Source organism: Micromys minutus (assembly GCF_963924665.1).
Source record: "Micromys minutus genome assembly, chromosome: 3".
Classification (NCBI taxonomy): Eukaryota; Metazoa; Chordata; class Mammalia; order Rodentia; family Muridae; genus Micromys; species Micromys minutus.
In genome coordinates this window covers 58654556-58682166 of record NC_137972.1, presented here as the reverse complement: position 1 = coordinate 58682166, position 27611 = coordinate 58654556, and the positions used below count along the sequence as shown (strand labels likewise).

The 27611-nt window shown below is 35.3% G+C and overlaps 1 protein-coding gene across 1 annotated transcript in view; it reads right to left on the bottom strand.

Moving 5' to 3' along the window:
• LUZP2 (leucine zipper protein 2) overlaps positions 1-27611 on the bottom strand; it is a gene marked incomplete at both ends in the record, with an annotated part of 401913 nt that overhangs the window by 201345 nt on the left and 172957 nt on the right. Inside the window, 3 exons of the mRNA XM_080914040.1 lie at positions 11532-11613; positions 17013-17083; positions 22241-22358. Coding sequence (XP_080770166.1) covers positions 11532-11613; positions 17013-17083; positions 22241-22358 — 271 coding nt within the window. The remainder of the gene's footprint in view (positions 1-11531; positions 11614-17012; positions 17084-22240; positions 22359-27611) is intronic.

Here is a 27611-nt window from a genome sequence, read left to right as displayed (position 1 = left end):
ATGTCTCCTCCAGGATAAGTTAAGCCATAAGAGTTAACAGGAGTCATGAAATGCATCCAAACACCATTAATATATTTAATTATCATAGTCATACCTGATAGTTTGTCACCCCTGCTGTCTGCCAGGCTTTGGCAGGGCAAACCCAGAGCTGAATTATTTCTCACTGCAACATTCATGCAGAGAAAAAAAATCAAATCCTCATGTCTTCATGGAAAGTCTGTTTGAACATGACCATATCAAAGTAGATCTACTGATAAAACATACATTTTCAGAACTATATTTTTCTTGCTCATTTTATAATTGAATAAACAAATTTGTTATTGTTTGGCCTAGAAAAAGAAACAGCATTCATCGTAACATGTTTTGGACCTAGGCAGGGATAGAAATGTACAATTTTTCATTTGAATATAAAGGGTACATTTTAAAATTTAATCAAGGTCATCATAAAAAGGTTTCATCTCTTTAAATCTCAAGTAGAAACCCCATAGGAATTGCTTATAAGCTCATCTGGGAGGTTTCTAGAGAGGTTTTATGGAGAAAGGAAGACGTAACCTGAATGTGGGCTGTACCACACTTTGAGTTGAATAAATAAAAAGGAAATACAACTCAGATGTCTAAAAAAAAAAAAGTTCAGCTCCTTAGTCATCAGAGAAATGCAAATAAAAATTACTTTTACTTCTTATTTTGTATTAGTCAGAATGACCAAGGTCAATAAAATAAATGACAGCGTATGCTGGTAAGAATGTGGTGGACTGGGTGCACATTGCTTGTGGGAGTGCAAACTTACACAGCCATTATGGAAATCAGTGTAGAGGTTAAGATGATAATTAACCTACCTCAAGGCCAAGCTATATCACTCTTGGGAATATGCCTGTCTTAGTCAGGGTTTCTATTTCTGCATAAACATCATAACCAAGAAGCAAGTTCTAGAGTAAATTGTTTATTCAGCTTACACTTTCCACATTGCTGTTTATCACAAAGGAAGTCAGGACTGGGACTCAAGCATGTCTGGAAGCAGGAGCTGATGCAGAGGTCATGGAAGGGTGTTGCTTAGTGGCTTGCTACCTCTGGCTTGCTCAGCTTGCTTTTTAACAATCAAGGTCTTCTAGCCCAGGGATGGCACCACCCACAATGGGCTGGGCCCTCCCCATTGAATCACTAGTTGAGAAAATGCCTTACAGCTGTATCTCATGGAGGCATTTCCTCAACTGAGGCTCCTTTCTCAGTGATAACTCCAGCTTGTGTCAAGTAGATACAAAACCAGTCAGTACAATGACCAACAGGCTCTAACTCCTACTGCAGAGACATGTACTCAGTCATGTTCATTGCTGCACTATTCTTAATAGTCAGAAATCAGAAACAGTCTATATATTTATATTAGTTAGGGTTTTACTGCTATGAAGAGACACCATGACCAAGACAACTTTTATAAAGGAAAATATTTGATGGGTGCTGGGTTACAGTTTCAGAGGTTCAGTTGATTATCGTCATGGTGACAAGCATGGTATTTTACAAGAAGACTTACAGGCTGGAGGAGCTAAGATTTCTACATGTTGATCCAAAGGCTTAAGGAGAAGACTGTCTTTCCCAGGCAGCCAAGAGAAGACTTTATTCCATACTGGATTTAGCCTGAACATAGGAGCTCTCAAAGAACACCTACATAAGTGACATACTTCCTACAACAAGATCACACCTTCTCCAGTACAGCCACACCTCCTAATAGTGCCACACTCAGGTCCAGGCATTCAGACACATGAATCTGGGGGCCAACCCTATTCAACCCACCAGAATGCTCTTCAATGGAAGAATAAAATAAATTGTAGTACATTTATATAATAGAATATTACTTGATCATTAAAAAATAAAATCATGAAATCTTCAAATAATGGATGCAAAAGGAAAAAAAAAAGTCATCCTAAGTGAGGCACTCCAGATCCTAAATGGCAGTATGGTTGTGTGTTCAATTATATGTGGATGTTAGCTGTTGAGTCTTTTCTAAGCAGGCTATAATCCATATAAACATAAAGATTAGTTATAGCATTAAGAAGTTGTTTGTTGCCAGGATAGGTTACCAGAAGAAGTACATATAGAATAGATAGTTATGGAAAGATGCACAGGGGGATGTCCTTGTAAGGGCAGAACAAAACAGGAAGGAAGAAGAGGGAGGTAAATGATGAAGGGAACGTGAGAAGAGACATCTAAAACTAAGAGCCATTTGAGGGGGTCATCTGGAGACCTAATATAGCAGAAGCATTCTAAACATAAGGGAAGGCAATTGAAAAGGAATCACCAAATAATGTGGGAGGTGGCCTTCAAACTGAACATCTCTCATGACTAAATAAAGCCTCCAGTTCCAAAAATTAGAACTATATCTAATCAAGTTCTTAGAGAAGAGAGCTTCATTTTAAATCGCAAACAACCCATGCTATAGCCAAGTCTATTGGTAGCTCTCTACAAAATGACGAATGTTAGGCCTATTGCTGAAGACAACACTGACACAAATCATTAAATATGGACAAGTTGAACTGGTGCCCACATAGAGCCTTTCTCCCTACTGACTAGTGTTCATGGTACTAGAAATCAGTTGGCATGTTACCAAAGGAGAAAGGTAAACACTAACACAGTTACAAACCCTTAGATCTGCAATGATGACCTTCCTGCAAGATGGGTAATAGTGGCACAAAGCCTTTGGGACTAACCAACTAATATCCGCTTGGCCTTAAGGCACACCTCATGAGATGAAACCCATGTGTAACACTCTTCATGTGGCCAAAAATCTTAGAGTAGATAGGCCAAGGAGGCAGAAAGCTGGTAAGAGCCAGAAGAGGTGGAGGACACTAAAGAATAAGACCTTTTAATGACCAAAGGAAAAATATAAATGTGTACTCACAGAACCTGACAGTATTCACAGAGCCTGCACAAGTTATGGCCAGATGGGGTCCCAGTGCTCAGAGGGGAAGTACGCATAAGCCCACATCCTTAAAACAGAAGCTGTCTTTAATTGATAACCACTTAAAAATGAAAAATTAGTTTTCTATAACAGAGTCTCGTTGAATACACAAACCATTCTTAAGGCTAGGCCCCATGACTACCAGTAAATGGTCAAACCAAACAACTCAATGACACTTTCAGAGATTCTTTGTCACATAATGCCTTGCTAGGACTTTTTGATATTTTCAAGCCTACAGGTTCTTTGCCTACATATTATAGTTTTGTGTTTTATGAGATGTCTGCATGTGCAAATGTATGTGTGTCAGCATCTATATTTGTTTCTTTATATTTTATCTAATTAAAACATTTGTTGGATTCCTCTTTGTATTCTAATGAGAGTAAAGTGTCTAGATTTGGGGGGATTGGAAATTGATAGGATCTGGGTGGAGTTGGTGGAGGGAAAACAATAATCAAAATATATTACAGTAAAACTAGATTTTTCAATGAAAATAAAAGGAAGCCAAGGTGAAGAGTTGAGGACCAGTAATAATCTTTCTGTGCTTCCTGAATGTAATGGATACAATGTGATCAGGTTCATCATGATCCTGTTACCACATCTCAAATTTCTCTGAATTCCATGTGAGAGACAAAACACATAGCCCATCAACAATAATCAAAGTACCTGGATTTTCTTAAAGTGCTTTGATCAGAAATGATGAAAAACCAGTAAGAAAAGTAACTAAGACATGTTCAGGATCAGGATTTCTTGGCCATATATACTAATTGTTTATATAAGGAACATCCACAAGCTTACCATGTATATGACTGATTTATATTCCCCGCAAAGTATACAAGTACCTTTGTGAAACAAACAAGTGAGCATCGAAATTTATATCAACATCATACTGTTTGACATAAGATCATTGGAGAATAGCTTGTACTAACATATGATAATGCTTCCAGTCTGGTGGTGTTTTGTTAATTGTTGCTCTTTTTCTTTTATTAAAAATAATTTTATTTTTTCCATACAATATAGTTTGATTATGGTTTCCCTTCCAGTAGTATTACTTGAAGGACGCAAAGGCAGGGCTATCATGAGTTGTTCAGTTGGGTTTCCTTGATTTTTTTATTTTCATCTAGATAAGTTTGGGTCAGGGAATTTTCTGTGTCTATATCAGTTTTGAGATACTTTTGAAAGATTTCTGAAGATTATCCTAGGCATTTTCAAAATAGGCATTTTGGTAGACATTTCATTGAACCTGCAGTTTCCCCTGGGCAGTATAAGAGTTTCACAATGTGTAGTCTTTCCATCATGAAAACGGAAGGATTTCTCCGCATTTCTTTAAGTTATCTAACTACTTTTTAAAATAATACTCAATTAGTATATTTCATCTGTTTTGTTAAATGTATTCATTTATAAACATAGCTATTGGAAAGCATCGCTAAATCATCCATATTTGCTAATTCATTCTTAGGACAAGAGCCTACTGTTCACATTTGCATTTGAGTTTTATACCCTTGAACGTGACTTAAACGTCTTTCTGGTAGCGAAGTTTTTGTATATTTGATTATAATATCTGCTAAAGTAATTCTTTGAGTTTGACTTATCCAGTTGGGATGTTTTTTTCTTTTTCCTTGCCTGATCATATTTATAAGAAATTCCCTGTACCATGTTGAGGAAAAAATTATGAAAATGAGCATTCTTGTGATCATCCAGGAGTCAGAAAGCTTTTAACCTTTCCATATAAAATATAATATTGGGTTTTAGATACTGTAAGTGATAACAAACACTCCTCTTTATTTTAATTTATTTAGCTTTATTCATGAAGTGACTTTGCATTGAATTAAGTGCCTTTTTGGTGCATCTCTTGATCATGAGGATTTTATACTTCATAATGTTTACATTTATGCTTCCATTACTAGTGTGAATATTTGAACCATCCTTGGATTCCATTTTATAAAACCACTTTCCCTATCATGAATAAACATTTTTAATTTGCTGATTTATTAAGTTTGATACCATTTGATTTAATATAACTAGAACACTTTATAAGACAACTAATTTTTTTATCTCTTTTACAAATTTATTTTTAAAAAGAGGGGTACATATACAGATTTTTAAAGGCATTTGGCATAACACTATATGAATATTTTTTGTCAGTACTTAATTCTTTTAGAGGTTTGAAAGCATGCATTGAAATCCCACTAGTTACCATAAGCATAAAGTAAATACATGTAGGACAGAACGTAACATGGAAACAGTTTTTTTGGTGAGTATGAATTAAGCATAATGATTTTTGAATACCAAAAAAATATCACATTCTGAGACGGTGCTATACATTTCTTTTTTACCTAAGAAAGACTGAGACTTTCATTTTTTGGCCTCTGTTTTTCTTGGGCTTCGTATGGCTTGTGAGTTGTTTCTGGGGTATTCAGAGCTTTCTGGAGTTAGTATCCAATTATCAGTGACTGCATATTATGTCTGTTCTTTTGTGACTGGGTTATCTCACTCTAGATGCATTCATTTTCCTAGGAATTTCATAAAGTAGTTGTTTCTGATAGCTGAGCAGTATTCCCTTGTGCAAATATACCACAATTTTTGTATCCATTCATCTACTCAAGGACATCTGGGTTTTTTTTCCAGCTTCTGGCTATTATAAATAGGGCTTCTATGAACATTGTGGTGCATGTGTCCTTATTGCATGTTGGAGCATCTCTCGGGCATATGACCTGAAGTGGAATAACTGGTTCTTCAGGTAGAACTATGTCCAATTTTCTAAGGAACCCCAGACTGATTTCCAGAGTGGTTGTAACAGTTTACAACCCCACCAACAGTGGAGGAGTGTTCCTCTTTCTCCACATCCTTGCCAGCATCTGCTGTCATCTGAGTTTTTGATCTTAGCCATTCTGATTGGTGTGAGGTGGGATCTCAGGGTTGTTTTGATTTACATTTCCCTGACTAGGGATGTGGAGTACCTTCTTAGATGTTTCTCAGCCATTCGCTATTCCTCAATTGAGAATTTTTTGTTTAGCTCTGTACGCCATTGTCATCCTCTGTTAATACACACTTCAAGCCTTTATTTGACTTTGTACAATACATCTGGCAAAATTCCACCATTATTTGTTTACCATTTAGAATAACAAGTGAACTCGCATTAATTATCTTTCATTACCATACATATTTAAAGAAATATCTTCACTAAGTATTTCTTTGGAAACTATTATTTTTATTTGTATTCCTCATTAATATAAATGATACTGAAAAATTTGGTCTATATTTTTTAATTAAGGAATTATTTATATACTATGAATAATGTGATTATAATAAATCATAATAGCTTCCAATATAGTATTAGTATTCTTGGCCATATAGAATTACTTATGCCTTAACATTTCTTATTTCTCTAATATATAACATATTTTTATCTGTCCAAAAAATTGAGACTTTTTTACATATTTCTAATAATTTATACTGATTATATTTTTACAATATTTTATCATTTTCTCTACATTGTTATTGCTTATATATTAATGGGTTTTGAAGCTGCATGTGTAACATTGTACTGCTTAGGGCAGAGTAGTATATGATGATTTGCTCAATGTAAATAGTAATATTTTCAATATTAAATTTAACATTTTATGTACATTTTCCCATCCTTTTAATTTTATTGTCCTATTTAAGATTCAGTGTTAATGTAGTTAAACTATTGTAATTCACTGTGGTTGCTAATACATTAGAATTTTCATTAGTTTGAAAGCTTACTTGCTTTCGTCCTTGCATTTAGTAGTCCATTTCTTGTTATCTTTATGTGTGAGTAGCACATACAGTGTTCTTACCACAATTCATATAGAGATCTTTTTACTCCTCTGTCTCCAAAGAGTCCAAGTTGTCATTTCTCGTGAAACTTCACTTGCATAAGAGTTCCAACTCTGGGAATCTGATGTCGGAATGGAAAGCTACTGTGTTATACTTGGTATTATCACCACGGCTTTTCTTTCATCTCCTTATCACTTTGCAGGGAAGAGCAAAGAAAACCAAAGGAGTCCTTTCTTTTTTGCACACAGAGTCATCTCTAGAAAGGCTTTCTTTGAAGTTGGTCACCTAGAATTATTGCTTTATTCTCTGACTTGCTCTTTTAGTAATGCATATATTTCATAATTTTTGCCATTACATTGGGGAATAAATGTGCTCATTTTTTAAAACTTCAGTACAGAAATTATGCAAGTCATATGGTCTTCAAATCATTCCAGTCTCCTAAAACTAACAGTTTAAATTTAATCATTTCAAAGCTTATATTGAAAATACTTTTTTATTTATAATATTCCAACAAATACAATGCATAAAGTATATATATTTTTGCTATAACACAAATATATATATATATATATATACATATATATATATATATATATTTGGTTATATATATATGGTTAGAGATCCAACAAATGATCATTCTAAAATGTGTTCACATTCACTTTTAATATGCCTAAGTAAATATAAATATAGGGAAGTATGTGACTTTTAAAATATTTAAAACAATTATAGTAAATAATAGAAAGGTTCTGACTAAATGTGAGAAAATACAATGCATTTCCAAAATTTATTTGTCTTGTAATTATTAATGAGGATAAAATTTGAAGTACTTCATCAGTGATTACTGTTACATAGGTGATACAGCTCACTCCTATAAGAGGGCCTTTGTGACTCAGAATCTGAGCTCAGTTTCATACAGCTCATTTTTAGCCTGGAAGAGCAGCTTATTGAAAGCCATGTGTAGTATATGGACAGTACAATTAAATGATTTTGATTAATAATGATATAGAGCTGAAACATTAAAACATCCTACATGATTAAGAATAGACTACATTATTTGAATATTCCAATGTCAGATATAAATCCTATGGCATTCTTGATAATGCTTAAGCCAACATTATGAACTAGTCTACAATTTTGATGTTAGTTACAATTCATTATCCACCCTGCTTAGAACCCATTATGTGCACAGAATCATAATTACCTAATGAATAGCTTTATAAGTATCCCAAGTAGTCAATAAGAGAGTCTGGGAAAAATGAAATGGCAATATATGAATAAGGAGTTAAATTGTAAGCAGAGAGGGGAGGACAGAATATTACTTTTATTTCTAATATAGCCAATATGCCAGATATAATTATATTTTAATATAATCCTTATTCTTTTAATGTTATACCCTGTTTTAATTGGATAAATAAGCAAACTGGCAGAGCTTAATCAAGTCCACAAAACACATGGTTCAATAGGAATTGTCCTCAGAATAGCATGCCAACACAGTTCTTGCAAACAGTTTCAGGTTTAGTAGAAATGTTGGGAAAGGGATAAGGATGTTAAGGCTTTAAGAAAGTACTGAGAGGATGTTAGCTAGAACATAGGGGCCATGCTCTGCATCCATGACATTTAGACAATTGGTTATTTTGTCTCTGTTCTGCTTCTTTCAAAAGCAACTGTGTTCTTCTCAAAATTCTGTCTGCATAAAGTGTGGAAATCGCCATGGTTTGTGGGTTAGTTGCTCTGCCTGCTAGCAAGAGAGGTATTTACCTCCTCTGAGTTATAACTCTTTAGGAAAGAATCAATAAAACGATATGGCTTTATTACAAGGGTCTGAGAAAATAGTGAATAGAATATGTCTCTTCTCAAGGCCATTGCTTTCTATCAGATTAAATTTCCCAAGATAAATTCAAATAAAGTCTGTGGTCAAAGCAGAAATGGGATTTCAGACAAAGCCATCCAACAGCCTAGGTTAGGTATTGAGGAACGAAATTACTAGGCAGGTACTAAAACTTCTCCATTCTTTTAAAAAATATTTGGTGTCCAGATAGCCAAGCATTAGAACATCCAACATAAAATCACTGAGTGTTTTCATGCCATCCAAGTGTGTGTTATCTTGACAGATGGAAGGGATAATGAGGAATCCTTAACAAGAAACAACCGGGCACACAGCAGAGCACACAATCATTGTGAGAAAGGCTGCCCTCAGGAGTTAGCTTGTCCTGGGTGACAAACTAAACTGAGTTTCTGAAGGAAAGCTCTACACTCTTATCTAAACTGTTAGAAGCTTTACAAATAAAAGGCTCACTACAGTGTTTAGAGTGCCTGGGATTCTAGTAATTGGCAAAGGTGGATACCTGCATTAATCTTGTTTCTAGTTCCTAAGTCTGAGGCTTTATTTTATTGGTACTGCAGAGTCTGTTCAAAGAACTATGTGCCAACCAAGGACCAACCTCATTCTGTCTAGCTCAATAATTTATTTGAAATTCTCCTCTTTATTTTCTTTCCTCCCTCACTGTATCCACAATAGGTCTTGCACTCTCAGGATCATGCTCTCAAATAACCAACCAGCGAGAAGAATGCTCTAGCAGGACTCCAAACCACTCCAGAACTGCCCTCAGGAATAGATACCCACAAATGGAGTAGTTCTTATGTCTTGTGGCTACTACAGATGTTCACCCAGCCTACCATAAGCCTCTTTAGCTGTCTCAACCTTGCATTGTCTCTGACCTCACAATGGAATCTCCTGTCTAGTTCTGCCTGGTGACCATCTCTTGCCTTCCCCATGTGGGCCCTGGGCATGATCTACCCAGTGATCCCTATTCTCAGTAATGTATTTGAATCTGTTGACTACCTACTTACCTACCTACCTACCTACCTACCTACCCAGCTACCTACCTACCTACCTACCTACTTATCTATCTATCTATCTATCTATCTATCTATCTATCTATCTATCTATCTATCTATCTATCTATCTAATCTATTATTTTTATTGGATATTCTTTGTATTTACATTTCTCATGTTATCCCCTTCCCCCTCCCATTACCCATTACCTCCATGAGAATGTTCCCCCTCCCAACCACCCTCTACCACCATGGAGTTGGCCTACACTGGAAAAATGAGCCTTCGATGAACCAAAAGCCTCTCCTCCCACTGATGCCAGAAAATGCTATACTCTGCTGCATATGCACCTGGGGCCATTGGTCTCTCCGTGCGAATTTATTGGTTGGTGTTTTAATCCTGGGTGCTGTGGTAGGTTTGGCTAGTTGATCTTTTTGATGTTCCCATTGGGGTTGAAGACCTTTTCAGCTCCTGCAGTTCTTTCTCTAGCTCCTTCATTGGGGTCCTCGTGTTCAATCTGATGGTTAGCTGCAAGCATCTTCCTTAGTATCAGTATGGCTTTGGCAGAGCCTCTGAGGATGAATCCATATCAGATTCCTGCCAATAAGCACTACTTAGCATCAGCAATAGTGCTTCGGTTTAGTGACTGCATATGGGATGGATCCCCAGGTGAGGTAGTCTCTGGATGATCTTCTCTCCAATCTCTGCTCCTCTATTTGTCTCTTTATTTCCTCCCATAGGCACTTTGTTCTCCCTTCTAAGAAGAACTGAGGCTTCGACCTTCTGGCCTTCCTTCTCTTTGAGCTTCATAAGTTCTGTGAAAAATTTCTTGGGTATTCTGAGCCTTTTGTTCTAGTATCTGCTTATAAGTGAGTACATACCATGAGTGTTCTTTTGTAACTGCTTTCTAGTCACAAAATGATAGTTTCTAGTTCCATACAATTGCCTAAGGATTTCATGATGGCTAGGATGTAGAGAAAGAGGAACACTCCTCAACTGTTGATGGGATTGTAAACTGGTACAACCACTCTGGAAATCAGTCTGGCAGTTTCTCAGAAAATTGGACATAGTACTAACTGAAAACCCAGCTATACCACTCCTGGGCATATACCCAAAAGAAGCTCCAACATATAACAAGGACACATGCTCCACCATATTCATAGCAGGCTTATTTATAATAGCCAGAAGCTGGAAAGAACCCAGATGTTCTTCAACAGAGGAATGGATACAGAAAGTTTGGTACATTTACACAATGGAGTACTACTTCACTTTATATTATTATATTTTAAAAAGCAGATTCAGGCAATATGTATGAGATAGAAATCTTATTCTTGTAAGTGGTATGAAAGCAGGTCTTGGAAATAAAGTTGAGATCTGTACCCCAATGTTGTATCCCAGCATTGTTTGAGAGCCTATTTTCTTGCCTCATTTGCATACCAATGTAAGGACCAAAGTGTGAAGGTCAGGAGGCTATCATCTTGGAAATCATCTTGGTCATCAATGGTCTCATTAAAATGTGTCTTACCTTATGTATAGTTTGTAGGACTGATAACTGAACAGATAGTATATGGGCTTGTCCCTGAGTGATCCCATGCTGTGGCTGTCTGAGACAGCTTAAAGATCTGCAAGGCCTAACCAGCTTTCAGTGCAGTCTCCATCCCATCCATGAACCATTAATGTGAGCCTGAGCCAGTTCCCTCCCTCATCTGCCTCTTGGTTCATTCTTTCTTTATTGAAAATAATAGGAGCTAGAAGATCTCTAAATTAAATTTCATCTTTTCTTATTATAAATTATGGCAAAGTATTATACTGATCAAAGTGACTGAAGCTTCTGCCATGGTGACTTTAGTTTTGCATTTTTAAAGGTGTATCATTATAGAAATGTGAAAAAAAGAAGTGAATTCTTTGTCTCAAAGCTAATCGACAAAGAAAAAACATAAACACACTCACTGTGGCCTGGTGTTTCTCTGCTTTCTCAGATGTCTCTTTAAGCTGATTCTGCAGGGCTTCCTGGAGAGACTTCATTTCTTCCCTAGGTTAGTAGAAAAAAAGAGGAAAGGGGAGCTATCACATGACTCCACTTTTTTCTACGAGCTTTACAAAAGAAGTTTGTATATCTATCTAAATTTAAGGAATGGTTAATTATAATTATGAAAGGCTACACAGATACATAAAGATGCATCCCAATACTCTGATAACAAGGTGCTGTCTTTCATGAAAATGCTAAAAGCTGGTTATATCTCAGGGAAATTGCCTTGTTACTGTCTTTTACAAGACTCCCACAGTGTGAGTCATTGTGAACAATGAAATATGTTCAATCAACCCAATGTACTAATTTGAATTGAAAATCTAATTTCACTAACAGCATGTAGGGCATGAACATGCTGGGTCAAAAGTCATTTTAGACTCCCAAATGAAATTATTGTAACTTTCTGATCATCATAATTCAGCAATTCCATAGCATTCTGGCTTAGATATACTTTATTTTCCTGAGAAATTTTTATGGAATCGTAAGTGAAGGACAGTGAGTTCTAATTATGGCTTCACAGGTACAGTAAAGAAAATAAATGACTATACATGCATAAACATTTTGCCCCCAAATCATTAGTATGTGTGGAATTTACCTTAAAAAACACTGATTGGTAAATAAAACAAATATCACATTGTCTATCATATTTATGATGTAAGCCAAGAAAGGTTCTCAGTTTAAGAATGGGGGATATGAACAGATGAGAGTAATGCAGTAAAACTGAATGAAGAATAGTGTGTGTGTGTGTGTGTGTGTGTGTGTGTGTGTGTGTGTGTATGTGTGTGTGTGTGTGTGTGTGTGTGTGTGTGTGTGTGTGTGTGTAAATGTTATGATGGAAACCAGTATTTTATGTGCTAACTTAAAATTATTATTTTTTGTATTTCTCTTAGGAACTTAGAATCCATGCATATTGGATTAACAATATTTACTTGATTTGACTTGATTTTTATCACACGAAATATCATCTCAAAAATATTGGATCGTAGTATGCATGTGCATGTGGGTACAATAGAGTGCACTTGTATGATATATGACCTTGCCTAGAGAAGCTGTCCAAGGTCAACAGAAACAAAGCAGAGCACTGTTTCATTCCATGAGAACCAAAACTAGTTTAAATTCTGCCATAAATTGTGAGGAAAGTAGTTCTGATAATTTGTATAAGTGATAAAGTTCCCTTCTCCTAAATTTCTTTATTTAAAACTGTGCAAAATAATAAAGACATTTTGTATTTCTGTGGCAAAGTTTAAATGACCTAATAAACCAAATGTTTAGCACAAACCCTGGAAATGCAAATTACTTATTCTACATCCATTAAACACACAAACAAACAAACATAAAACCAATACCGTCAAGACTTCACATACACTTTTTTTAAGCAGGATGCCCTGTCAAATTTTTTCTTAATTCATAGTCTAAAGCTAAATTCTATCTTTTTGGGGGGAGAGTTACATATACGAACCCTTAAGGGTGGAATACCATATTTTTACAAAGAGATTTTGTAACATAATATATATATATATGTATATATGTATATATAATGATAATATGTAAAGATTAACTTCAAAATAGCATGAAATAAAATATAATTGTATGCAATAGACAGACATACATTATTATCTATCAAATCGAAGTACAATATCTGCATCTTATAGAAAACTGGTGTATAGAGGGTTGGTGGCACTGTGTCTACAGCATGCGCACCCTCACGTGTGGAATGCATTATACAACCTCTACAGATGGAAAACAAAAGGAAGGAGCGTACTAGGGAGAAAGGAAGAAAACTGTCTTCAATTACAGGTTGGAATATGAATTATACATTCAGAGAAATAATCTACCTTTCATTCTAGATTTTATATTCAAACTATCCATTGCTAGTTTTAAACAGTGAGTGATATATTTAACAAAATTATAATATGGAAGATTAGGGAATAAAAATGTCCTGTATTCTTGTATCTAAAGGTGATTAGTGAACACCATAAGTGTACCTGTTAGTAAAAGTTGAGAGAAAAGGCCTGGAGAGAAAGGCTGGGAGTGAAAAACACTTTTTCTTCATGGGAAAAGATCCAGGTTCAGTTCCCAGCACTCATATTGTGTCACACAACTATCCATAACTGAAGTTCTAAAGAACAAGCTGCCCTTTTCTGACTTCTATGAGAACTAGCTCTGCATTTGGTACACATAGATACACGTATCAAAACACACAATAAAATAAAATGCATAAACATCTATAAATAAATATAATATTTTAACTGGTGGAAGAGAGGATTCTTTGCATATATATGTAGAGTGGAGCTACCAAGTGTGACTGACATCTAGTCCTTATACCTACTAACCAACTGTCACTACACATTCTTCTATCTTCCTAAACCAGGCCACTGTTCTCCAGCTTTAGATGCCTGCCTCATAGACTTACGGTTTCTATACTATGAGAGAGGTGATACCAGGCTTGCTTGATTCAGGGGGATTTAACTATAAACATAGGTGTGGCTGCTTCACAACTCTTTTAGCACAGAACTGAGTCCCTAGTCCTAAGAATGTATGGGTCCTGTGACGCAATGAGATTGTCACATGCTTGGCTATATTAGTACAGGTTTCCATGATGTGCAAGAATTGGGACGCTTCTTTGTGTAGTATTCATCTATATTTTTCTCTCAGCAAGACATGACTTTTAGGTCATGATGAACTGGTATATCAATCAGTAACTTACAGAGAAAAAGCTTGCCACTCTCCAATGTACTGGCTGGTTTTGTGTCAACTTGACACAAGCTGGAGTTATCACGGAGAAAGGAGCCTCAATTGAGGAAAGGCATCCATGAGATCCAGGTGTAAGACAGATTCTCAACTAGTGATCAAGGTGGGAGGGACCAGCACATTGTGGGTGGTGCCATCCCTGGGCTGGTAGACCTGGGTTCCATGATAAAGCAAGCTTAGCAAGTCAGAGGAAGCAAGACAGTAAGGGACATCCCTCCATGACCTCTGCATCAGATCCAGCTTTCTGGCCTCGTTGGGTTCCAGTCCTGACTTCCTCTGGTGATGAACAGCAATGTGGAAGTGTAAGCTTAATAAACACTTTACTCCAAAACTTGCTTCTTGGTCATGATGTTTGTACAGGAATAGAAGCCCTGACAAAGACACCCAATCTTCATTCTGGCATCTTATAGAACATGCCAGTCATCAATACTCTTATAGTTCTCTAAGTCCTTGTTGCTTCTAATCATCTTTCCCTCTACCCAGAGAGAAATAAAGTATGTTTTCCCATTTACTCTTAACACATTTGAGGACAAACCCAGGACCATTTCTCTGCTTCCATATTTTTAGTAATAATATAGTATTGATTAATGTTTATCAACCCAAGGGTCTTCAGGCTGCTATATATTTTTAAAATGTACTATTCAATAGTCAATAGAAGTTGACCTATCCACTATCTATTAATGTCATTATCAAATACTTATCTGCTATTTACAATCTATTATGTTCCTCCATCTCTTTGACACATACATATATACATATACTTCTTGGTCTCTATTGTTAGAAATAACCTTCTTCCAATTACCTCTTTAAATAGCTATATATGCATACCTCATATACTCTAGATTCATGTAAAATTTGTCTCAGATACATAGAAATACTCTATTAATTTGTTATTTGTTCATGAAGGGTATTTCAATTTGGTTTTGAAGAAGTTATCTATAGCTATAATTAAAATTTTCCTGAGATTTCTATGTTGATTTTAATGGTAGACACAAAATGAGTTATTTATTTGCAACAAGTTTGCCAATTTTGTATAAAACTCTGAAATTTCAGTACCAGCACATCTGTTTTACTTCATCTTTTTATTGGAACAGATGTTCAGTCATCTGAGAGCTTGTGGGTAATGCAGAGGTATAGATGATTACTTAAATATATTGTATGGACTTAATGGCCTTCTCCCAGTTGGCCTAAGGGTTTCACATGCTATTAAAAACAGACACAGGTACCTAAGAAAATATATTCAAAGCAAAGTATTACTCTTTTCCTTGGGCACCTTATTTGTACCTTCCTATGATAAAGGCTAAATTTTCTGAATTAATGTGATTCTAACAAATAAGTCTTCATTTCCTATTCATTCTTGTCTTCTTGGAACCATGGCTTCTCCACTGTTGACATATTCTTTTCATCCTAAATGGAGTTGCTGTAAGAATTCTCTTCAAATTAAATGTTCCTCTCCCTGAATATCTACCCACTGTGAGGTCTCAATATTGGTCACAGATCCACTCTGGGCCACTCCTTAAAAATTTTGTCTCAGACCCAGCTCTCTCCAGCTTTGTTAATCAATGACACCTGATTTGATTTATTCAGATATTTTTCTGGGTTTTAATTTTTTATACATTTGCTTTGATTGATACGAAATGATTTGTTAAAGTAATATTTTCCACAATTCTTAGTTTATTTTATCCCCAAATTACTCCTTTTGTTGACATAATTTTCTAGAAAAAATACTCTGTCAGACTGTTACTATGTTGTTCAATATTTATCACAAACTTTTCCATTTTTAAATAAAATCTTATCATTTTGACCAAATTCTACCAACTCCAAACCCTTCAAACACCTCAGTAGAATAGGAAGACTATTAAACTCCCACTTTTAAGAGGTCACTGTTTTTATATTCATTCAAACTCCTTTTTTAAATCAAACAGTTATGAAGATAATTAACTGTGTTTTATAGATAAGAAACCCAAAACACACAGAAGTTAAAAAAAGTCTAAATGTCACCTAGACAGTAGGAGACTGGGTGGTAAACTGCCAAGCATCTAACTTACTGTTTTTGCTAAAAGAAATGGAAAAAAAGTGAATATTGATATAAAATTATTTTAATATTAGCATCTAGTAATGCAAAGCCAAAACTCATCATTGTAGATAATAAAGAGTAATGCATGACATTGACAATTTAACTACATTATTAACCTAACCTGAAATCATGTCAATGTCAAATGACAGGTTTCAGAGTCAGTACATAAGATCATCAGTGGAGACCCAGGCTGATGTCAGGACTTAGACATTTGCACAGGGTTTTGGCTGTTGATCAATAAGCCAGCACAGAATTGTGCAGACATTGAATTAGACAAGTTTTCATAATTCAAATCCCAAGAATATAGGTCACAGCAATTTATGTAACTGCTTCTAGCTTAACTAATTTGCCTAGTTGTCTGAAATTATATCTGTTATGAGATAACTATTAACACAAAGTCCAGTAAAAATCTCATATGCACTCAAGTGTATACAAGAAGAAAAGGTGGGTTTTGGTAAACTTGCTGGCTGTATTTTAATAGTATTGTAAAAATAACAGGGGTAAGGGTAGGGAGGAAGTATTAAATTAAAGAAAAATAGAAAGAATAGAAACTAATATAGAACCCCCTTCTTACCTTTGCTTCTGGCCTAACTCCAGAAGCTTCTGAACATCGGTTTTGGAAGATTGTTCATCATTTTTCAAAGACTGAAAGAGAAATGAGGAAAAAGCATTTTATTAAGATAAAACATTGTCATTCACTTGTATTAATATTTTCTTTATTTACTATCAGTTTTGAAAGCATTTGGTTTGTTGAATGAAGATATAGAAGTTAGTCCCTTCAGGTACTGATGATGCCAGGGATGTACACAGGGGTTCCTGGTACACACAATAGGACATGTTCACCTCTTATTACACAAGTAAGTTTGAGCTGACGCTAACCAGATACTGGAGAAAAGATTAATATCCTGCAAATATCTCATTTTCTTTTTTTAAGAGAATCTTTAAAATCTGTGTTTTAGGTGTGTGTCTGTCTGTGTGCTCACTTAATGTGTGTTGTCAAACGTGTTACAATGCAGATGTGCAGGTCAGAGGACAGCTTTGTAAAGTTACTATTCTTCCAGATTTACATGTTTTCCAAACAGGAAACTCCAGCTACCAGGCTTGACTGGCAAGTATCGTAATCCACTGAGCTATCTTATATGCTCCCGGGTCTCTTTAAAAATGAAATTTAAAAATACAGTCTCCAGTTCCTCTAATGTTTATCCTCCAACAGACTGAAGGCCTCATGGGAAGCTGGCCTGTATAGGTGAGGGAACATGCTGATTGAAGTTGAAAGCAGTCAAAGGCACATGCTTGTTTGTTCATATCTATGTCTTATTTCTAAGTAATGTGTTAGGAGGCATAAAGATAGAGGACCACATAATTTTATGACTTGTCATTCTACATAGGTATTAAGGAAATAATACATGACACTCCAGCCATTATTACTTAGATACTTGTAAATTAAAGATGGAAAGGCCACAAATTAGACCAGAAATGGTCCCCGAGTACTTCTTATACAAGGATCTTTCATATTAAACCTTTTCTAATAACTATCTTATTTATACTCAGCAAACTGTTTAATAGGGTAACCTGTCATATTTGATATTAAAGGATTAAATAAAGAGGCAACAGCCATTTCTCTAGAGTAGCTGTGAATGTTGGAAAATAACAACAGTGGAGCAGAGAGTACATTGTTACTTAATGTTTATTTAACAGACACCTACCCTGAATTATGCAAAGACTTGTAAAGCATGCCGCTGCCTGAAGAGTGTTTCAGCCCTGTGTTCAACAGAGAACTTCAATACAGTGTTAGCTTTACCAGAGATACCTAGGGCCTAAGCCCACAAGGACTGACAGTCTCTCTAGGAAGTATCCAGTAAGCAGCACTCCATGTAGTTACAGAAAACAGTTGCTGCTAACAGACAAATAGGGCAGTACAAGGAATTAAAGTGGGAAATCTCGACAATAGAAGACTGACTGATCAATGCACATTGTACATCTACCTTGATAGATCAAAAAAGCCAGCCCCATGATCTCTTAATTTAATAAAATAGTTAGAGAGTCCTTAAGGGGACATTTTCATTTACTTGTTAACTTGGGTGAGGGGGGTAGAAAGATATTTAAAATGTGTTATGTATTATTGACTATTGCCTACATTTTGGGTGTTATGAAGAAAATGCAGATTGAAAAGTGAAAGGTTTTTACTAAAAACTGTTCCAATAAAAATCCTAGACATAGAGGTGAGGAAATAAGTAATTAGAGTGCATAATCAAAGCTGTGATTCAATAACTCCTACACACACAAGTCAGCAATAGGAAACCTGTGGGTCAGTTGGATGTCAGCAAGGGATAACCTATGGAAGACCTATTTCACAAAGGTACTTTGTCTTCAGCAACATCCTGTGAAGAGTCTACAGTTCTTTCGTGATGATTCTTACTCTTTTAGTGACAGGAAGGTAGGTTTACAAACTTATTGACTAACATATTTATCGATCCCCCTACATTCTTCTTTCACACAGGATAACTTTATGGAGAGAGACAGCCTGGAAATCTATCTTCAAAAGTTAGATTTTCCTGCTTTTTATACTTTCCATTAAGATGCAAATGAATATACAGAAGGAACAACACATCTGAGAGGGATCTGGAAAGAGTAATTACAAGCACTCTCTCCCTCCCAGAGGACCAGAGTTTGACTCCAAGCATACAAGAGGCGCTAAGAACTATCACTAACTTCAAGTCCAAGAAATCTAACACCTTCTTCTGGCCTCCATGTATACTTTATGCATATGGTGTCCAGGATATGTGCAGGCAAAACATTCATTCATATAAAATTAAACAGACAAATAAATACTCTTAAGAAATAAGAAAAAATATAAAAAAATTAAAACAAAAATCAGTAAAATACTAAAATAAACAGATGAAAAGTACATGTTTGATGTGTGTTGAGGGACTTTGCCATCTCGACAGAACAAGCCTGTTATTTGAATTCAGAGTGACTGTGATTACTTCAGACCTATTTACCCCAAATTGGGCCTAATAACATCAGTTTATTGAAGAGAGGGTATGTTTTCAACTCAGATCAGCAGCGAATAGTATGTCTGCCTAGTGTGTAAAAATTTCCCGGTTCCAGCTCCAGTGCTATTTAAACAAATGTGCATAGTAAGATACATGTATGATCCAATCTCTGAGGACCTAGAGGTATGAGGATCAGATGAACCTATTCATCACTGACTTCATAGCCAGCTCTCGAGGCCAGCAAGAAAGCTACAGCATGTCTTTTAAGCAAACAAGCAAAATAAAAGAATTTGCCTAAGGTTGATGAGAGAGGGTAGCTGCTTGTAGCCCATGCCTTGGTTCATTCCCACACTCTTGTAAATTAATTCCATTTAACTCATCAGTTCATCAAGAAAAAAAATGACAAGAGCTCCATTTCATATATTTATATATAAAATAATACCATGCAATCATATGGAAGATTTAGTATATGGTAGGTGAATGCAATGTGCAAAGTCATATCTCAGAGTACTATTCTTTATGTTATACTATGTGGGATACTTCTGTGGGCTGCTGCTAATTCTCTGTTTGGAACACATAGACATTTTTTTTAGCATTTGGTCAGGAAAACTCACATAAAGCAAAGTTATATATTTATTTAAGTTTGAAATCCAATGTCACTCTCTGTATGAAAATGACTTATCCACATCCTGTATCTAGTTAAGCATTCTGCTCTTGATTTTATAAGGAAAGCAATACCATGCTAATTTTATGGAGAGTTTGCTAAAAGGATTTGTTAATATAAACAATGGGAGGCATCATGTGTGGCATGTACCACAAAACAACAACCTCAAAAATAATCGTTTTCAAAGTTGTAACTACATTTCAGGGATGATTATTTTTCATCATTTCAAAAAATATAGCTCCATAGAAACTTTTCTTAAGCAACAAATTCTAGTTTATAAGGAGATATTTTGATTTAGGAAACAGTCTTGGGAAGACTAATCACTGGCCACTCCAGGGCATTTCACCATATGCTTCTGTACCAGATGTTCCATCCCCCCTGAGAACAGACAGGTGTCTGGATTATTCCTCTCAGGCTTGTTTACCTGTTAATTTTCTTCTTAATAATCTGTGCCTCGGCTTTCCCAAATAAAACAAAATTGATCTGTCGCCTCTTGAATCCTCCTATCTAGTTTTATAAATTTGATGCCTGGATGTATAGTTCTATGTCCCATGAATTTCCTAATCCTTCTACCTGTCAGCACATCCTATGGGGAAGGGGCTAGTTTACTCTCTCAACATGCAGCACAACTTCTGCAACATGAGGTTAAATGTATGCTTGTTCTAAACATTGCATTGGGAGCTATAAAAGATTGGTTTTTATATGTAAATCAAATATGAGCTATATAAAAATAACTCAATATGTGAGTTGGACCAAAGTCAATGAACTCATGACTGACTGCAACAGCGCAATTTCTTTCTTACCAAACAACATATCCTCTGCATATTATAAAGACTTTGAGGATCAAGATAAAACACAGTCTCATTTCTGTGGTATGTGGAAAGGCTCTGAAGCTAAAGAGCTTGTATTTAAACTCTAGAGTCCTTCCTGACTTTCAAAAACAAATAACTTTCTCTAGACAATATTGTTTATGCAGGAAAAATCACATCAATAGTACCATCTTCTATATTTATTAAAATAATTACCTCACAAAATGCCACTAAAGAATTTAGAATATGGTAGGTATTCAGTGAATCCCATATGAAAAGTCAGACATCAAAGTACTGTTCTCTATCTCAGAATGTTGTATCTCATAATGGTTTTCTTTTACCATTGTGCATATCTTGTGACTTCTGGCATTGGGGTTTTGCTGTATACCTGTGGGTCTGGACATGTGTGTATCTGTGTCCATAAGTGTTTCTTGTCCTTTTCCCGTGGCTCCTTTCATTTACTTTGTATTTGTCCTGTTCTGATTAGTTTGTTTTTAATCTTACTATATTATGCTTTATTTTACTATTATCTCTTGATTCTGGTTGTTTTCTCCCAAGAGATAGAGGGGGTCAATCTTGATGGGAGGAGAGATTATCAAAAACATGTAGGAGTCAGGGGAGGCTAAACCATAATTAGAATATATTGCATGAAAAAAACCTACTTTTCAATATAATAAAAATGTACATTCACAGGAGAAAGGAAGTGCTCTCAGGTGTTTTAAAATGATTTTTAGCTGGAAGGTGGTGGGTGGAACATGCCATTAATTCCATCACTTGGGAAACAAAGGCAGGCAGATCTGGTCTACAGAATGAGTTCCAGGACATCCAAGGCTACACATAAAATCCTGGTCTGTAAAAACCTAAAATCAACTCCCCCCAGAAGATTTTTATCTGAACTAGACCTTTCTTGCATTTTGTCTTGTTTGAAACATGGTAGTCTCCCTTGTATGACCTTTATCCATTTCTATAAAAGAATTTGTTCAAAAGATGTTTAGAGATGTCCTAGGGAAAACCTAAAATTCTCTTCCAAATATCTCATTCCTATAATACCTTTTCATCATTTTAAAGGAGAAGAACACAGGGGTCAAACTGGTCTTGGAAGGTGGGAGGAACTGATGGCTTTTTCCAAACACAGTTTTCTCCTTCTGATGTTTGGAAACTGCAGGTCTCTGAACCATTTCAAAGCCTATTTCATCTGCAAGCTCAAATAATAATAAATAATAACTGGAGTGGTCAAACCCAGAGGTGTAGAGAAAGCTGTTTAAAAATGCATATCAGTCCCGTGGGGGCGAACGGTCTCCTCTGCTACTGAAAACATTCGTGTCCAACTCACCTGAAGGTTGACTTTGATCCCGTCGAGTTCTCTGGATGTCTTTGTCAGCTGCCGCAGGACTGTGCTGCGCTCCTTAAAGACTTCCTTCAGCTGCTTCTCTAGCTCTTCATAGTCCTGTCTAACACAGAAAAAAAAATAAAGGTGTGAGAGCCCTCTATACATTTCCATCTGGCCTCAGGCATGACCGGAAAGCCTGAGAGCTTCAGGAAACTAGACTGAAACTTTAATGGCGTTTCTATATTAAAGACTTCACATTCAGAGACAACTATTCAGACTGAGGGTTCCCACGGCAGTATTTCTGTGCACACAAATTTAATTTACCAGGTTTAGTTTAGAAAGGAGACAGATTCCATAATATCACTATTTTTTCCCTAGCCATTGAATATCTGTTGCAAATATTTGGGGGAAATACCCCAGAAACTTAGGTGGGCTTTCATACTGACAAATACATTTGAAGATAGAGCCAGATAGAGAGCAGGGCCCTGATTTCGTCCTTGGTCCACAGAGAAGGAAACCTGAGGGAAATGACCGCTCTTTCAAATATGTCCAAGAACCACTACTATGCATTAAAGGCATGAGAGGTAGAAGAAAACCATCATGAAAGTCGTATATGAACACAGAAATTCCAGGGATCCCTGGACAAAAAAGATAAAGTTTACATACAAGGCAAAGCTCATCATGAATTATATATGATTTTTCTGTGTGTGTTTGTGAGCATAAGGGGCAAAAAAAGCATTTTATAGTAGAAAACAAAACCCAACCAACCCATTCCCCCAAAACCTACACCCAATAGAGTGATTAATTGGAACATGTAGTAAGAGAGCAAAAAAAAAAAAAAAAAAAAAAAAAAAAAAAAAAAAAAAATCCAAAGAAGACTTCCTAAGAAAATACAAAAGATATTATTATAGTAAGTATGAATTAGTGAAACAAAGGGAGAAGTACTTGTAAAATATCAGTAACAATAAATGTGGAAGTGGGGGTGGGTAGGGAAGACATGTCAGCCTTTGGAGTGATGGTTAAGACTCAAGTACTTATTTGGAGTATAAGGGATTAACCAAAAATGTTCTAGTCAGGCAGAGACAAGGTAAGATTTGTAGTTTGAAAAGAGTTTTCTGACCTAACAGTTGAGGGCAAAGCTTTTGAAGAATGAGATGTAGACAATGAAACCAACATGTTGTGGTCCAGGTTAGGGTCCCTGACTACATTCCATACAAATAAACAGGAAGCAGATGACTAGCTTTCATACATCAGAGGAAAGAAAATGAATACAAAACTTGAGCTTGAAAATTATTTTGCTTTTATGTGTACTTTGGATGAATATGGTGGTTAGTAATGTTGCTGTGTTTCAGATTTCAGAAACTTTTGGAACTAGCTCTTCACCAAGAAGTCACAGAGCAGTGTGGAGTGAAAGGTGATTTTATTCAGTTGTAAACTTGCAGAAGTGAGTACTGACTTTTATAAATATTAGATTTTCTGCAACAACAACGATGACAAAAATACTGGCTTAACACAGTCTTTTGTGTTAAGTTGTATGGTTTATACAAAGATTTGACCCCAATACAAATAATAAGGTTTTAAAAATGTGTAATGTATAATGTCTTTATTCCTAAAAAGGTTTTAATAAACTTCATGGGAGTTTTACCAAATTATAAAAGAATAATTTACCTTATGGTGTTTATCAATGGTTAGAAAATTTAGCTCATCCTGAGTAGGTTTCAGTGATAATTTTTGTCTTTTTTAAAATTTGATAAATGAAGGTTTTTACTACCCTTCAGCTTCTTACTGTCAGAAGGAAATTGGAGTGGATCTTAGGTAAGAAGAATATTACCCCACAATGGCCCTGACACAGAACTTACAATAAAATGATTAGTCAATGATCATACACATAGAGTGTCACCAGGGTTCATAGGTCAGACTGACAAGATTATGAACCAAAATAATAATAATAATAATAATAATAATAATAATAATAATAATAATAATAATGATAATAATAATAATAACAGTTCATCTTTGTTTCGCCCAAATGTACACTGTCATTTCATGTCTGTGGTTTCTTTTACAAAATAAACATGGCCCCAGATTAACCTGTAGTGTATTATAAATCAAATTAACAAATAAAACCCATTGACATTGTTTTGCATGAAAGATGGTAGAGCTCATTTCACTTTCAAAAGAACTCTAGGAGGGTAGTCTCTCCTGCTAACCCCATTTTACAGTTGAAATAACTGAGTCAATAAGAGAATAAATCATTTTCAAGGTTGAGATGCTATTATGGAAGTAGCCTAGCAGTCAGCTCAGAGCCCCCGGTGACTCAGCCAGTCCTCTAAAAATAAACTGACACCAGAACAACAGTGCTGACATGGCTATGAATTTAGAATGGGATGTCCATCCTGCATCCCATAAAATTTACCGTCTATCGCTTCTTCCTTCTCTACGTAACATGTATAGATACTCAATATTTCTCTTTGCTTGTTTCTTATGATATTTCATTACATTAAATTAAGAGTATTATTTCTCTTGCTATTTTTAATAAAGGTTGCAATCATCTTCAATTCCATTAGTTTATTAAGAGTTCCCAGCCTTCAGTGAGAATTCAAGGTGGAGATGTGGAAGCAAGAACTGGTACAGAAGCAACAGAAAGATGTTGATTACTGCCCTTCCTTCACAGGGTATGCAGCCAGCATTTTACAGCACCAAGGATTACAACCCCAGCGGTAGCACTGCTCACTGTGAAATGGTCCCACCCATGTTAATCACTAATTGAGAAAATGTTTCAGATATTTGCCATCAGAACAGATTTATAGAGGAATTTTTTTAGCTGTGGTCTTTTTCTCAGAAAGCTCTAGCCAGTGTCAAGTTGACAAATGCTAGCCAACACAGACTTAACAGCGACTTTATAACATACTTTTCAGTTACTTTGGGAGATAATGGTTTCATTTTCATAAATTTCTGAGTCAGTTCTTCCTTTTAAGTCAGGTTATATTTTGCATTTGTTAAGACTGTCATAACAGAGTACTGCAGAATGGGTAGTGATGGAAATACTATTTTTGTGGCACAATTATGTAATCTTGATAAAAATTCAAGCTGGTTCAGGTTAGATTCTGAAACTCTGCTGGAATATTCTCTGCCTTGGACCTTTCTTAAAGTAGAAAGCCTCTTCTCCCAATTTCTTGCACATTTTTTCCTTTTAGAAGAATCTAGTCCTATTTATATCCCACAATAGCAAATGTATTTTAACTTTTTTTTAATGGGTCTATCTGAAAATGAATTTACTTGTAATTTATCAAATGCCACAGGTTTCATGCATAAGAAACTACAATAATTTTGTAATATATTCCTGAACTCATTATTTATATAGCTTATGATAATTGTTCTATATAAAAATATGTCGATGTTATTGAGAGAGGTAAAATACCTCTTAATAATTCATAACTATTAACTATTTGTCATTTGTTTATCTCTTATTTATTATCTACTGTTTAATTATCTGTCAATTTTCTGTCTATCCCTATCTATCTGTCTATCCATATATATATATATATATATATATACATACCTACTACCTATCTAACTATTTACCTATTATCTATTTCTTCTGTATCATTAAAGGACCAACTGTCTATCATCTCTTTGATTATCATCTATCAATAAATCTTTTATCTACTGGCTGTCTATTTATGTATTGATGTGTCTAGCTATTTATCTATCTATCTACTATCTACTTATCTATATCTATTTTCTATCTATCTATCTATCTATCTATCTATCTATCTATCTATCTATCTATCTATCTAAATATCTATCTATCTATCTATCTGTCTACCATCTACCTGTTTACCTATTATCTATTTCTTCCATATCATTAAAGGACCAATTGCCTATCATCTCTTTGCTTATCATTTATCAATATATCTTTTATCTACCCGCTATCTATTTGTATATCTACTATTAGTATATCAGAATCACCTATCAAGCAATTATTAATCTGTCAATAAGTAAATAAAGAGACATATTTTTGTTGTATAATTCTGATTTATTTATAAAAAGGTCTGTTTCAAAGAAAAATGATTTAAACATTAAAGCTGTTTTCTATGTCATCATTCTTCCTGAGTTAGTCCCATTCAGCTCTTCTGATTCTTGTCTTATTAATATTGTTTTGCTTTTGCTTCTCCTCAATGAATTTTAGAATTATAATGTTAGATTTCTGTAGACACCTACTGGGAGTTTAATTGAAATTGCACTCACTAAATTATACTAAGGACGTAAGTAAGATCTGTGCATATAACTACCTAGCAATACACATAGTCTCAAATGTTATTCTAGCTTTTGTTTATGCTTGAGCACCACAATGAAATTATTATATGCCACTACTGCTTTTTGGGTGAACTTACCATTGTTTTGAATATTTCCCCATTTTATTGTCTATTAGACACTCCTGATTTTGAAACTATGAAATTTGAAAATTGATCTTTATCCTAGTTGATGTATTTTATGTTAGAAGCTGTCTTGATTTTCAGTTCAACTGAAGGGAAACCATGTTTTTGTTGTTGTTGTTGTTGTTGTTTTTGAGCTACAAGATTCTATGCAGTCCTATGTCACTGGCTTTCTTACATGTCTCTATTTACTCAGTGATTGCCCACCCTCCCCTGCATTTGATACAGCTTCCAAAGCAATGTGGACAAGCTAATATGAGAGAAACTACTCTTCCTGATCATTTACAAACAATGTATCACAGGAGCATCATTATCAGCTATGGAGACTTGTAAATTTTTCTCAGGCCACTTGTAAAAACAGATGATACTGTGGTACTGGAGACACTCAAAAAGAAACACAATTCAGGAAAAAATTCATTAACCAATTCAAATATATATGCGTGTGTGTGTGTGTGTGTGTGTGTGTGTGTGTGTGTGTGTGTGTTCTGCATATATCAGAAATATAAGGAATAGAAAACATGGAAGCACCAGCTTACAAGTACTCATTCAGCACATTCATCACACTCCCAAAACATGACAAGGTTGTTGACATCCATTCTTTATGATAGTTTGCCAATTTTTGCTTCAACAAAGTGTGATAAAGCATAATTTATTGCAACCTGTCATCTCCAATGTTGATAGATACATGTGCATTTTTCTAGCTTTGTGTATTTATGAGTAGTGCTTTTGACTGTTATGAATAATAGATATTTCATATAACTTGTCTTGTTGAGATGTGAACATAATCATACCATAAAATATCTAAATGCTTATGAATAAAATGCCTGTACCACGAAATATCCACATAGTCATACATTTGTTTAGTAACCATGACCAATAAATTGAACAGGTTAAGCTATGGAGAAGGACTGGTGAAGACTTTTTGGTGCTTCATA